Source organism: Leuresthes tenuis, unplaced genomic scaffold, assembly GCF_036924035.1.
Source record: "Leuresthes tenuis unplaced genomic scaffold, fLeuTen1.0.hap1 SCAF_24, whole genome shotgun sequence".
NCBI classification, from domain to species: Eukaryota; Metazoa; Chordata; class Actinopteri; order Atheriniformes; family Atherinopsidae; genus Leuresthes; species Leuresthes tenuis.
In genome coordinates this window covers 4,519,140-4,534,453 of record NW_027325378.1, presented here as the reverse complement: position 1 = coordinate 4,534,453, position 15,314 = coordinate 4,519,140, and the positions used below count along the sequence as shown (strand labels likewise).

The following is a 15,314-nucleotide window of genomic DNA, read 5'->3' as shown; positions in this document are numbered from 1 at the left end:
GGACACCCGACTAACCCAGGATGCATCACTGGCCGATTTATTTCTGCTGGTTCCCTCGTATTTAAACATCTACCCAAACATAACTTCTGGCTATGTTGACTGAAGGCAAATACGAAGCATCTGAAGACACAGACAATCAAATAGTACAAGAGTTTATTGTAAGAAAAATTCAAGTACAGAAAGATCCATGCAGTGAGACTCACTGAAATGCTTTGTTCTCAATAATTAAACTTTAATAAATGTTAAAAGTTTTCAATAGAAATGTAGAGAAAGTTCTTTACATGTACTATACTCTTTAATATAACTTTTACTAGAAATACTGAATGTGAAAAACATACTTTGCATACAAACAAACAGAAGAAGTGTTGGAAGAACATGTAAATGGCAGCACACGCAAGTTAAGACAACCATTTCCTGGCAGGTAGTGTTTGTGGCATAAGACATGCCGGTTAGTAAAGAAACCAACGGACAGTTGAGGCTGCCCTATTCCCATGATACGGAGAGCATGCGGCAGCTCAGCTCCCACAACTTCTGCGCCAGGTCGTCGTCTTTTCCAGCAGCTGAGCAGCTGGCAGGAGCGCAGTCACTGCAACCAAAGATGTGGGAGAAAAGCACCTTTAAAATCTGTGTCGGTTTCTGTGCCACATCATCTCTGCAAGTCTTGATTTCATCTTATACGAGTACCTGTAGTATCCACCGCTCTCTTTGTCCAGCGACGGCTCCACAGCACAGTAAATTGTAGTCTGAGCTCCCTGGAGAGAATTTTTGGTAAAGGGACTGACTATCTTCATGATGAACTGCTCAGGGTAGCTCAGATGACGCCACAAATCCGTCTGAACAACTCCAGGATGGAGAGAGTAAGCAGTCACACCCGTGCCTGCACAAACACATCTCAGTGAATAACGATGCAGCGACAACACAGTCAACCGAGGGGAAAATATTGCACCATGTTTGCCAATTTCCAGCTCAAACTAAACAAAATGATGGGCCTAAAAACTGCTGCACAGTAATACATGCCTTCTAGTTTCTTGGCCAGTGAGTGGGTGAAGAGCACATTTGCAAGCTTGCTCTGGGCGTAGGCTTTTTTCTTGTTGTAGGACTTCTCGCTGTTGATGTCCTCCAGATTGATGGAGCCCCAGGCGTGAGCCATGGAGGAGACATTGATAATCCTGGCCGGAGCAGATCTTTTTATCAGGTCAATTAGCAAATATGTCAACAGGAAATGACCTGGTGTGGAAGAAGAAGAAGAAAAGACTTTCAAATTCAATTCAGGTGTTTAGGAGCAGGGAAATCTCACATTGGAAATTTGGTGGCAAATTGAGGGAAAACTAAGGTGACCAGATGTCCCCCAGATCACCCAAAATGAGGACTGTCCCCGGTCAAAACTGTCCCCAAAAATGTCCCTGATTTTGACACTGAATGGGGGAAAATGCGAGATTGTTTTTCTGAATTGAAGACCTAACTAACATTATAAAAGTCAGTGAACGTTAACATTATGACACTGTTTTCATACCTGTCACTTGGGAAGCTGTAACGTTAACATTAGCATGAGATTACCAGGTGATGACACGTTTTTCTCATGTTCTCCTCTGCTCTTTTTCTACCCACGTCCCTGAGGTGGAGGTGGATGAATGAGGAGAGAACTGTAATGTCACACGTTTTTGATTGCCACCTTTTGTGAAATAAAACCTGGTTAAGATACATGAAAAAGTACTTGTCCCTGTTTTTTTATTTCATAATGATGATATTTGATGATTTTTCACCACTGCAATGAAAATGTCCCCCATTTTCATTTCAGAAATCTGGTCACTTCAGGGAAAACCCACCATGAAGCGTCTTGTTCAGCCCGCCTATGCAGGCAGAACAGCTTTGAAGCGCTTTGACAGTGATCACAAGTCTGTGGAACTCTACTGTGGCGTCTGAACGCCATTCTGCCAGCAGACATTCCCTCATTGGACGTTTTTCTGATGGCTGTGAACAGGTCAGTTCATAGATGTTCCACCAGTATATGACTCACAACATTATCACCCTCATCCACTTATATATTGCCCCTTTATGCCCTATGGACAGGGTATGGTCTCCAAACTTCCACATGCATGGAAAAATGGTCATGATGACAGCACGATAAGCTATACTCCAAACTTGAGGACTATTTAGATATTAGCACATCAACTTCTAACGATTAACAGCAATCAATACTGAAAAGTCAAAGAAAGGTACAAACAAAATAATCAAGCATCAAAGAGTCTTTCAGTGAGTTTAAAGCTTACTTCAGTCATAAGTTGGGTTGCAAGCAATATTTTACCACTAGCTTTAACTGACTGCTGACCTTCATACAGTCACATGATTATCAAGCTTCTTCTGGAGAAGATAAGATTTATGCTCTTATTGTGATGCTTCAAGTTAACAAAATGAGTCATATTTATATAATAAACTGTAAAGCCTGAATTATTCTGAAATTAGGCCCAACCAGGCCAGACTTGCATGTCAGCACAGATTTTTGGGTGAAGAGATGATGACATCATTGTGCATCCCCAATGATAAGCAGATTTGCCCCAAAAGCCCTCTTTTTTTATATCTAGTATATGGTTTGATTTAGAATTTTGCATTGAACTAATTTATGAATGAATTGCAGTGTTAGAACCAGTGCCTGCAGCTCAAACACAAATAAAGTCTCATTGTGCCCCCCTGTGGACATTTACACTATTAAAATGTTTGAATTTCCTCACACCTCCCTCTTAGCACAAGCAGCAAAGCCTTGAGCAACCACACTCCACCTCCTCTCACAGTCCGACGTCTCGTGAGAGGTCCGACGTCTGAAAGCAGACAACCAGAAACCAAAGCGAAGCACCGACTTCTACTTGTTGCAGTTCATTTTTTGGGAAGACAATTCAGGTGTCAAGCGAGAGCAGGAACTGGAAAAAAAAAAAGAAAAAGAAGAGGTTTACCCATGTGATTGACTCCGATCTGCATCTCAAAGCCGTCGGCCGTTTTCCCGAAGGGACAAACCATCACACCAGCGTTGTTAATGAGGATGTTGAGTTTGGGCTCATCTGTGGAAAAAAAAAAAGAGCACAGAAAAGGAGGTAAAACACTCAAGCTTTTCGGCACCTTCACCCGTTCAGTATGCTAAGGAACAAATGTTCAAACCTCTGTTGATGGCTTCAGCAAACTCTCTGATTGATTTGCTGTCTGACAAGTCGAGTTTCATGCAAACGACGTTGTTGTTGCCGGAGCTTTCGATGATTTCTTTGACGGCCGCCTGTGCTTTCTCCATGTCCCGGCATGCTATGATAACCTTCGCCCCTAAAGAGGGAAAATAAACAGAAGCTGCTAAAAGAAGCGTAATCAATGTCTTTCAGCAGCTATAAAAGCAGTGTGCAGATCCATGAATAAACAGCGCCCTCTCCTGACACAAAATGGAAATTACTTTGATTACAAAACATGACAAAATGAAGACAAAAAGGCACCAAATTTATATACTACACGACGATCCGTTACGTTATTCTTCAGCATTTTAGCAATGTTGATCTCAATGTGGAGATTTTTAAACAAAGTGATGAGAAGTTACTGCAGGAAAGTGTTTGAAGGAGCTTAACAACATTCATGGAGCCACAGTTCTTCTTTGGTTCGGAGGAGATTACATTTGCCTACAAAGCAAAACTCGTTCGTTTCGTATATTTCCTTCTTAAGTATACTTTCACGTATCATAACTGAAGACAAAACTAACTGAAAGGCTCATCTAAAGTATTTTTCTCTACTTTAACAGAGGTTGTTCCAAACAGGTCTGAGCTAACCAGACTTGATTTGCGTCTTTTTTGGAAAGGGAGCAAAGGTCACGGTGTTTACACAAAGCTGTGTTCAGTGAGGATGCTTTCACACAGGAAAAGTCTGGCACATGTAATGCATCAGGTGAATATCCTGTGTACTCGTGAGCTACAGATCAGATGTGAAAGCCTGTTGTATTAAAAGTCAGGACATGCACTGCTGCCAAGTATCTGATGTAAACCTAGCACTTACTGTTGTGAAAGACTTCTAGGAATTTATATTTCATAAAATGTCAGAGAGATTTCTAACAATGGATCCTTTCTTTCGAGGCAAACCTTCAAAATGTTTCGTTCCAGAACTGAAGGCAGAGCGCACAAGATATGTTGAATGAAAGAGTTCACACCAGAAATAAGACTTTGCGTGCACGCATCTCAAGCATTAACAGTCACACTTCTCATTCAGTTTGGTCGAGGTGGCGTCAGCTGCAGCTGAACTAAATTGTGGGTTTGTATCCTCGCTTTGGTTGTGTTGCTTCTGATGGAAAGTTAAAAAAGTCCAGCTTTTCATGTGGCAGCGCATCTGATCCAAGAGCGAGGACTTAATGTGAGATGCGGGTCCTGCCATACAATTACAGGCAGAAGCACTGCCAAATACAGCAGAAACTGGCTAGTTTAACAGAAGAAGCAATGCTTAACGCGAGAAGAGGTAACAGAGAATTCAGGATGGATGAAATTAGCTGGAAATAAAGTGGCGCTTTAAATTAGTTTCACTAATGTCTTTGTTCTGATGGAACAACAAAAAAAAGCACTAAATATTATAAAATCCCTGTAAAAATAGCCCTAATTTATGTGTACTTCTCACACATTTTAGCTTTTAAAGTCTTCCACACTGGTTTGGTGGTTAAAACACAGATATTGTTTGCAACAGTTGCTTTTGGGAAATGATGAATCCAGACTGAAGTGGCAGGACTATGTCAAACAAAGTGTACCTCCAAAACTTTGACCGTTCAGTTTACAGTCTTACACCTCTTATTTGAACAACACTTGGATCTCAGTCACAGCTACCTCTCTTTGCCAGGTCGATGGCTGTTTCTTTGCCAATACCAGTGTTGGCGCCCGTGATGAGCGCAGTTTTGCCATCGAGCGTCGCATCAGAGGTCCAGGCAGCCCGGAAGAGATTTCTACAACATTGAGAAATCTCAGATGTTTCATCAACAAAACGGGTGTGACACAACGAAATAGACTAAAAACACACACGGCAGTTTATGTTTCGACCCATCTGCGACATGAGAAACACTTGTCAATTGTCATTTAGCGACTAGTTTACTGGTTTAAAGTGTTAAACGAACAAAAGTAGTCTGTTTTTCAATAAAACAAATCAAAATAGCTAAATATACTAAATATGTTCCAATAAAAGTAGAATTATCACAAACACAAGTTTCCTTACCTTAGATACTGCATATCACCTTAACACAACAGGTTAAACTGTGCGGAAACGCTAAAAACCCGAAAAACCTGACACTCCACAGCGCTTGAGGATTGAAAAGTGGCAAAGCGGAACTCGTCTTCGATTAATTGGAGTTTCAGCCAATCGGGTTCGACCTGGTTGGGTTTGGACAAAGATGATTGGTTACTCTACAAGTTTGGGTCCGCCCTTTGCGGTTGGCGTACTCGATTGTGATTGGAGGTTGCTCCGGGGGGGTGGAGATACCGTTAGTCATAGTCGACTCATAGTCTGGTGAAATATGCTTTGTTTTTGTCTTGTGTAATAACGATATTGACGTCAACGAGGCGCATGGCAGTTTCTCTTGTGTTTGATATTAACCGACATATCAATTCAAATATTTAGCTCAAATGTGATATTCTTTCTAAAATCATTCAGCTGATCTGTATAAAAGTGGATTAATGCAGTACAGCGACTGATGTGCATAATGCAAGCAACCATGACAAAGCAAATTTTGATTATGTCCATGACAAGGCAGATAAGACAAATACCAAATTTACAACCTCTGCTTGAAATGGCGAGATTATCAGTAGAAATTCTGGACTTTAGCTTGATTTGTTTTGTTGATGATTGGTAGACTCATAGAAAACTGTAGCTTTTAATTATGATTATCATTATTATTAATTGATATAACTTTGGCGTATACTACTCAGGTCTAATTTGCCCAAAAATAGAGTACTCCTTGTCATAAATAGATTAAAATCCTCATTAATGTCATAATTTCGTCTCACAAATCGAGAAACATGCCAGGTCTTTTGTTTTTTTTCCAAATTTATTTCTTCTTTTAGAGCAAAAACCATCTTAGTTCAGTCATTACTTTTGTGGTCCCAAAGCCGGCCTGGAATATCTCCTTGATGTAATCTGTTAAGCTTCAGTAGATTGTACTGTTAATCCAAAGTTCTTAAAGACAAAGCATACTGACACTTCAAATACAAACATGTTGGATTTAAACAATAAAATTAGTGCAATTTGCACTCAGTTTGTTTGGTTACATGTCAACCACACATTGAGTAAAAAAAATAGCTCAATTTAACAGCTAGAACACAAAAGAAATCAGTTGATCCATGCCTAATAGCTGTCACTTCTCCATAGAGTTAATCATTGATTTGGGGGAAAAGTTAACATGATTGGAAATTATGCTACTGGGTGTTTGGGTTCACATGTCCAACATCCTCTGTGTCCTCCCCAGTTATAGTTTTAACAATAAAATTAATTGTTGTAGTGGTCAGAGGCTTTATGCTCACGCTGTAAATAAGCTTTAAGATTCCCTTCACAGGGAAGGCGCAGACGTCTCGTGCCGCCCTTCAGTTCTTTATATGTTGTCAGTAAAATGGGACAAAGATTTATTATTATTTTGTTATTATTTCAGCCTGAACCCTCTGAGACAAGCTTTCTGTCATTTCTTTAAGGAGTTTTCAGGAATAGTTTTCCAGGCTTCTTGAAGGACATCCCAAAGCTCTTCTTTGGATGTGGGCTGCCTTTTGTTCCGTTCTCTGTCAGATGATCCCACACTGCTTCAATAATGTTGAGGTCCGGGCTCTGGGGGGGATTCATCCCTCCATAAGACCTGTTGCCACTGATTTTCAGTCCACTTCTTGTGTCATTTGGCACAGCTCAGCCTTTTCTCCCCGTTTCCCTTCCTTAAGAATGGCTTCTTGACAGCCACCCTTCCATGGAGACCATTTCTGATGAGGCTTGGGCCAACAGTAGATGGATCAGCTGAAGGTCCAGATGCATCTCTCAGGTCCTGTCAGGTCTTTGCTGGATTTTTTCCTCTTTCTTAAGGACATCACTTTCAGATCCTGTTCATCTGCTGTAGATAGTTTAGGCCTGACACTTCTTCTTTTGTCCTCCACTTGTCCAGTTTCCTCATTTTTTTAGGGACACCCTGCACAATATCTTGAGATATGCCAAGTTTTCAGCTGATAGATCTTCAGGAATAACCTTGTTTGTGCAAAATTACAATTCTATGTCAGTTCAACTGCGGTATCTTTGGCATTTTTCAAATATAAAAATGTCATAGGCTCCCCCCTGTTTACCCTGGGGTGTAATTGTCCTTCAGTGATGGGATGGCTTGTCATGTTAAATCTTCAGTTTAAATCACACATACTAGAGCCTTCCCTTCCTGAGCAATCAAGCTTTCTTTGCTACATAGTGATTGAGCTCTTTTGAAATCTGTGAAAATTCAAGAGGATTTTGGCTGACATGCCAGATTTAATTGGTTTCTTAAGAAATGCAGTCACGACTTGAGTCTGGCTGCGGTCTGACTATCAGGAAGTTCAACAGCCACTTATACAGGAAGGTGTCAGTCCAAGGGTTTTCAGAGTCTGTGAGGCATGATTGCATTGAAACCCACGCTGAAGTCAACACATAGCCATGTCCTCGCCCTATAATTGTTTGAGGACTGTATGGATGGCAGCATTGGCACTAGCACAGTAGAGGCAGGGTACCCCCAGGACAGGTCGCCAGTCCATCACAGGGCGACATAGACGCAAACGAGACTCGCACTCACTCCCAGTGGCAATTTAGAATCAACAATGAATCTAACATCCATGATTTTGGATGGTGGGAGGAAGCTGGAGCACCCAGAGAGAACCCACACATACATGAGGAGAAGATGCAGAAAGGCCCCAGCCGGGATTCCAGCCCTTCCTCTTGCTGAGGTGACGGTGCTAACCACCACAACACTATGCAGCCTGTGGATATTAGGGATTTACAGTGAATAATCATTTAAATAATTAACATTAAAACTTTGAAAACCAATCTGTATTGCAGGAAAACTGACAACAGCAAGAAAACACAGCTGATCCCATGAATCCACAGTAATGTGCGTCTTTGTCCAGCAGGTGGCAGCCTCTGACCATCTACTGCTTTAAACCAGCTGAAGGAACCTGCTTCACTTTGCTGCTGTGTTATGGCTATGGACAGATTAACAGGTTGGTATTTGGGTAAATCTTGTCCTTGGCTGAGATGTCTGTATTTTGGCAAATGACTTACATGAACCCTAATTATCCTTATTGCCTCTCCAACAGATCACTAAAGCTCCATGAATGGTTCATTCATGAGCTCATTCATGAGCTACAGACACTGTTGCAGCAGTAACAGTGGGCTTCCACTGCAGATATAAGGTCATTCGAAGAGGAAATACTCCCGGTCATCAGCTGATTGTGCATAAGCAAACATTTCCTTCCCTTTTCTCTGCAGGATCAGTCAGCAAAGGAATGGATGGGAGTGTGTACTCATGGGGGCATATTTGTTTAAACACAGTGATAAAAACAAAAAGAGTCCTCCTAACAGAAAACTATATTTCAGGGTGAAGATGTGGCTTAAGTTTAGGTCAGGGTTAGGCAAGCAGTGGTTATAGTTGGGGTAAGAGTTGAGGAAACCAATGTAAATCAGCTATCTGTGTGTAGACGGTATATTTGCATTGTGGTGAGGAATATAAACCCACAGTCATGATTATATGAGCTGGAACCGCTCATCTCCACCCAGGAGTCCCAATCAACGTTAGGTGGCCATCCACCCATATCTTCAACCTTCTAATGTTTATCTAAGCAACAAATGGAAAACAACTGCGACGAGGTGATTAAAATGTCTTCTGATCAAACTGCTTTTACTTTAAATGTTCAATTGCAGACACATTAGAAACACACGTGCTTGTTTATTTTTTCATGCCTTTTTCTCCCTCTTGTTTGCTGTTGTTGTCCAGATGGTTTTGTCATTAGACATAACAGTTTACCTTAGCAATTACTGGCGCCGCATTAGCAGCTTCCCGCAAACCAGAGACAATAGAGGGGCAGGAGGATGCACTGAATGAACTGTGAGAACAATCCATTAACTATAATGGGACTCTTAACTTGTTCTCTGGCAAAGGAGGACAGGAGGATGCAGTTTTTATTTTTATGCATGAGACAAAAATACAGAAATAAACAAGAGTCAGCTACAGGAGAATGTAGCTTTGCATGAATGAACCAACAATGGTGCTCCAACTCGACCTAAAAATGCATAAAAAACTTTCAAGAAATATGTACCACTATGGTGTTATACACCGATACCTTTACTTGTGAATTGGGAGTAACCAACGAACAGATATCTGTAACCATCTGTTATCCACATTAACTTTATTTAGATGTTGACAGTAAGTGAGAAACTCACTGAAATTTCCTCAGAACAAATGGTTTGAATGCTGTTTGGGTCATATATGGATAAGATGGTGTAGCTGGAGAGTGATACCTTCAACCTAACGGGGTAAAACACGGATATCTTTTAATACCAATGGTATTAATGTCAGAATCCCCACCAGGACACCGATTAGAAAAAGGGAATCTCGCTGATGTGACTCTGAAGCAGCAGTCCAGGGACGACAGATGAAAGATAACTCTTGTGCATTTACAGTAGTGCTTATTAATGTACACTGCTTATTAGTCGATTAGATATTGATTGAAAGTATTGAGAATCAAAACATTTTTCAGTATGAATATATTGGAGCTGGAGATGTTTTGCAGGTGGAACCTAGTGGCAGTCAGGGGTATTGCACATATCTGGGCGTCTGGCCTGACATCAGATGACAACGTCCATCTTTCTTGTTGTTACTCTTATCTTCTCAGGTTTACACAGGCATATATGCATAGAGTACACAGGCCAACATGATCTAAATAGGAGGGAATTTAAAACAAATCTATTCATCAACAAAATTCATCTTTGTTAGGAAAAACTTTCCAGAAGAGGGCGCTCTGGAAATTTCAATATCCATATAAGTGTTTTATACATGTTTTATGGTATTTTTGACACCAGTGGAGGGCACACAAGGGCATCTGAGAGGTAAGAGCCTCTACACCTTTCTATAAACAGCTGGAGGGGCATTTCAGTGTAAACAGAACAATTATCTCAGTCCATAAGTCTATGAGTTGAGTGTGTGGTGTAAAAGGAAGAAATTAAAATGCTAGAAAATAAACAAAGAATAAAATGTCAATCTTTTATGACATATAGAGAAAATTAATAAACATATTACCTCTAGAGGTTGAATTATATAATTTTTCTTTAGAAATCAGGGCAGGAAATTATACCAATTTTTTAGATGTTTTTGGTATATATCGCATATATGTTGCAAAGGATATTAGTAGCAGTATCACATGCTAGACCATCTATCATGTTACGTCCAAGGAAATCAGATGGAGAGGAACAAAGTGGACAGCAACAGGAAAGTACAAACCAAACTTGCTGCTGGCTTGACTCAGTGTGAAGGTAAATCTGATGTTTAGTTAGAATTGCTGTTAGTTCAGATGTTGTGGAAAACTGAGGAATAAAGACATGACTTATGGTTTATATTCAGCGGTGAAAGGGGCTCTCCTGTTGACTCTTCCCTCACAGTGTAGCTCTCATGTAAATATAAGATACACAAAGATAGCTGATCTAAGTGATGGGGAAAAAAAGACTTCTGCTGGAAAAAAACCCCCCAAAATGTATGAAAAGTCCCATAAGCAGGCAGGTGAAAAAAATCTAATTATGTCATACTTTATAAAACAGTGGGAGCTGCAGGAAAAACATGAGCAATATAAACACCTGAAGGTCACCAGTTAATGTGAACACACACTGAGCGAATGTTGGCAATATGGCTGACACCAGGAGCAGAGTCACGTCTTCACTGCTTTTATTGTCTACGTTTCCACAGCACCAACACTGCGCTGCCTGCAGGTGCCTGGCTTTTAGCCGGCTTAGTGTGCTCAGGTGACAGATGATGCAGATTATGTGATTAAAAAGTTAAAAAAAACGGCCCCCCTCTCCCTCTAACAAACCTTTTACAACAATTACACATTAGGTTTTTCTCCCAAAAGATCCCTACAAATTCCCCTAAATTCAAAATCAAACAGTCTGGAATATGTCCACAGACTGAAAGAAAAATATATTCTTGTTTGAAGAGCTTGAGAGAGGCATTTTGATAAAAATCCTCCCGAGAAGGGAGGCAGATATACTGATTTTCACTGTAAACAGCATAACTTTTAAAAAAACGGGCAACTTGTTGACATGGTCTACAAAACGCTGGATAAGCCACAGCCCAGATGTTTACATTATAACAAATCCAGCCAAGGTCACTTTGCCTCTTGGACACGCGCACACATGCTGGCGGCCAGCAGTCTGGCTTTAACGTGGACTCTCATCTACAAAACCCCAAATCATCTGAAGCTGTGGGATGATAGTCATCTTCCTCATCAACCATCACCACCTTCACTGTACAGACGAACCTTTACCGCCTTGTCTATCGCTCCCATTATGTTTAGTCTGGTTCCTTTTTGTCTGCACCCCCACACCCCCCACCAAGCCTCTGTATTTGGTTTCCCACCCCCTCGCCCCCCCCTCTTACCTCTTTGAGATTGCATAACCCATAAACGCTGCTATTCATTTGCTAAAATCGTCCCTCCTTACTGATCCAATCTCCAGGCTGTAATGGCTCTCTCAACTGCAGCATTTCCCTGAGATACAAATCTATACCTCCATAATTACAGTATTTTTTTAACAGTGGCCTTGTTGTACACCAGATGACAGAGTCCTTCATCTCACCGCACCGCTGTTGACTGAAGCACGCTGCAGTTTTTAGCTCTGCCACACCAGCCCTCACTTGATAATTAGGCTTTAGCACTTTTCTCACCAGTTTTCATTTTCTCTGGAGAAATCAAGCAGTAAGGTCACTGAAAGGTCGCAGTCCTTTGAGGAAGGAAAAACATTCCCTCGTCTTTATGAGCTGGTTGTGTTTGGATTAAACGCTTTGAGTCTCACACTATTGCTGTTCTAACACATACATTACAGCCCAGAAATGTTTGCTATATTTTTGATTTCCACATAATGCTTTCTGCATCCTGGGGAGGGTTAAAGAGATGAGGATGAGGGTCTTTTAAAATGTAAATCTGCTCTCAGGGCGTTCAGGGCTACAATGTAGAACTAGAGCTATGTTTGGTAACTGCTGCAACCTCTCAGGGGACGACTTTGTAAACTACAACAAAGAGAAAGGATGGCAAAACACTGAATCAGGTAGGCTGTGTTCCTGTGCTAGGGAATTTCAGAGCAGTTCTGCTGCCATAATGCTGGACAGGACAAGGGAAAGAAAAAAAAAAAAAAAAAGGAAATTTCAGAGCCTCCATGTGAGATGTTCCAGCCAGTAAAAAGTGTGTTGATGAAGAAAAAGTGGGTCGTGCTCACTCTTGCAGCCCCGAGTACAGCATCAACTCAGTAAACGTGTTCATACTGAATGAAAATGCAGAGTAAAAAAGGCCTTTTCGCACATCACTTCCAAGTTGGGACGGATCTACCTTTGTAGCGCATCTGTATCATGTGTGAAAGAACAGATGTAGCACGGGGAGTCATTTTTCCGGTGCTGATACCCCTTTGAGTCGGTGAGGGAGGTAGTAGTAACAGAAGCTTGGTCGCTGTGTGTAAGGTAGAGCCAGCATCGCTGAACTCGCCCCTTGAATCTGATCCGCCACACAGGCTAGTCGTGTGTAAGCACACAGTGATATAGCACTGAGCCTGCTCTGTTTGGCAAACGTGAATTACCAAAGAAGAACTGTTTTTTGCACTGATAAAAGGTGCAATCAATGACTGAGAATGGCTAAAGTTTGAGGTTTGATTGCATGGTAAAGAAAATAGACTTTCCATTTGTCTTAGAAATAAAATATACCCTGAAATTCTTTTATTATTGCATACATGACAAATTACCCTTTAAGTCTGGAAAACCTGAAACCAGTTGGGTTTCCCCCTTCCAAAGCTTTAGAATCAGTTGGTCTTCTTTCTCAGCACTGTGTAGTTTGACTTTTCTGAGTTTTGTTTAATTTAATGCGGCTTATAACCCGAAAATTCGGTCAAACTTTATTCAACTCACTTGTACTTGCGGATTTCAAACTGCGTTGAGTTTGAAATCCGCTTCATAAGCATATCTCTTAAAAGGAGCCATTTTTAGGGCAGCGGGTATAGAAAATGAATGAATGCATGCACACACCTTAATGTTGAAGCACAGATCTATTACTCTGCGAGGCTCGTGGCTACGGTGGCCCGTAATGCTCAATCCATCAAGCAGTGCAGCTTCGTAGCTTACTGAGGCCGTGCTAAAACATTTTGACAGATTTTTGAGCGCCGTGTACCACATAAAATTGATTCAAGGTCAGAAAGCACAACCAGAATTAATTCATACATTAGGCGCAGCGCATTTTAAGGAAGCACTGTCGATTTTTGAGAAAATTAAAGGATTTTAAGTGCGCCTTATGGTCAGAAAAATACGGTAACTGTTGGCATGTTGGCAACTCAGCAAACCTCCCAATGACTATCATCACATTTTGATTAAAATATTTCCATATCCTCAGTTACAGCACATTTCAACAAAAGCTATTTGAACTGGCAGTCTATCATTCATGGTAAGATGTTGAATGAGAAAGCAGTTTTCAGGTCCTTTAATGCTTGTTTCCGTTCTCATTTCATCTTGTTGGCAGGATGTAAGCTCTGTGTCACCTCGTTGCGCAAAGAATTGGGCAACAAAGGGCAGAATCTGTGTCATGGGTGTTTCAACACAGATTCAACGTCATTACTGTGTTCTGCTGCATCCATCAAAGAGATTATTCAAGATGAGGGCAAAATGGAGGATGGCACTGTGGTGAATTTAGGTTATGCTTCCCTTTGAAGGTGAGCAGACAGTCATTATGACTCTGCTATGTCCTGCAGGAAACAGGCGTACGGGGCTATTTATAGCGCTATCTGGAGGAGGCAGTATGGTTGGTCAGAGCTGTGTAAGAGTGCTTTCATAAGGATAAGAATGTCTGAATTTAATGCCTGCTTTATGATATTTATAGCAGCATAATACACAGTATCACGTATTGTAAGTTTTGCACATTGCTGCTAATGTTTTCACTTCACAACTCATTGACAGCATGGAAATTGCTGTCTCTCAGTGTTGCCCTTTATTTTCAAGCTGTTCAAACTGCAAATGGGTCAGTGAGCATTGGGAGCATGAGGAATACCAAAGGCTTTTGTCTTTGAGCTGTGTACCAAAACACAAAAAAAAGGCCTGAAATCTCAGCACCGTTTGTACCCCGTCTGACTTTAGTTTGGATCTTATGTTGGTTTCTGATATTCCCACAGTGAGAAACACTTTTGTCTCTTGACCTTTCACAGGAATGAACAGTAACCGAGCCTCTGCTATCTTTGCACCTCTCAGCTCATGCCATCAGTAATAACTCAAACTCAACAGCTGAGCAACTAGTAGCACAATCAAGCTGTTTGGCTCTGCCATCTGGTACCTGTGATGCACTGCCAGTGACATATCCAGGGTGGAACAATGAATGCATAACTGAAGGAAGGTTTCAGACTAATACCACATCTATGTCTGTTTTTTAATTTAATGTCGCTCTTTACTTTCTCATGTCTCAAATCTGTTATATGGGATTAAGGTGACATTCTGAGCAGAAGCCAAATCTTGAGCTTCCAGATTTTACAACAGCGAATGATAAACGAGCAATTAAATAAATTAGGAGCAAAATGGGGATCATTGCAAAACCTTAAAGTGTAATGAAAAAACAAAGGATGAGGATGGACTCAAATTCAGTTCAGCACGATTTCAAACGAAATGTATTACAGTGGGACATGTTGTTTGTCTGTCCAATGGCAGCAGTAACACAGGAAAAATTAATATTTTGAAGCAAAACATGATCCAATTTACTGATTTAATTTAAAGCATGATGTTTTCTTAACCTTAACTTGTAGTTTTTACTTTTGGTTTGACAGTTATGTGTCTTGCTCTATTCTCCAACTCCATTCATGGACTATGTCACCTCCACAGAGTCATTTTTGTGTCTGGTAGCATGAAAAAACACACAAAAAAAAAATTATGTCAGTGAACGCAACTCAGATTAACTTTTCATGACTTTCTCATGTTTTGCTGGGAGTCGGTGCCTGATAATCCAGGTAAAGGATATCACAATAAGCACAAGACGGGATTTAAACGTTGCATCTTAAACACTATCTCATGTAGCCATAAATATCTCCTGCTGAATTTGGACTCC

General features: G+C 40.9%; 1 protein-coding gene and 1 long non-coding RNA gene across 3 annotated transcripts; one reads left to right on the top strand and one right to left on the bottom strand.

Annotated features, from left to right (window-relative positions):
- Positions 1-136: 136 nt before the first annotated feature.
- LOC140284628 (retinol dehydrogenase 12-like) lies at positions 137-5,310 on the bottom strand. Its single transcript, XM_072378544.1, has 7 exons — positions 5,215-5,310; positions 4,833-4,948; positions 3,151-3,306; positions 2,949-3,053; positions 1,018-1,227; positions 685-877; positions 137-586 (listed from the first exon to the last, which is right to left on the bottom strand). The coding sequence occupies exons 1-7, from the start codon at positions 5,226-5,228 to the stop codon at positions 484-486; spliced, it is 897 nt and encodes a 298-aa protein (XP_072234645.1). The 5' UTR covers positions 5,229-5,310; the 3' UTR covers positions 137-483.
- On the top strand, positions 3,021-8,847 carry LOC140284629 (uncharacterized). Of its 2 annotated transcripts, none has more exons than XR_011910204.1 (3): positions 3,021-3,086; positions 8,118-8,207; positions 8,304-8,847. It is a non-coding gene; the product is annotated as an uncharacterized lncRNA (long non-coding RNA). The 2 variants fall into 2 exon arrangements; XR_011910205.1 differs by lacking the exon at positions 3,021-3,086 and adding an exon at positions 4,909-4,990.
- The last annotated feature ends 6,467 nt before the right edge of the window (positions 8,848-15,314 follow it).

Coding starts and splice junctions, on each gene's coding strand:
- LOC140284628 (XM_072378544.1), bottom strand. Junction 1,228..2,948: donor GATCGGAGTCAATCACATGG/GTAAACCTCTTC, acceptor CTTCCACACCAG/GTCATTTCCTGTTGACATAT. Junction 587..684: donor GAGAGCGGTGGATACTACAG/GTACTCGTATAA, acceptor CTTTGGTTGCAG/TGACTGCGCTCCTGCCAGCT.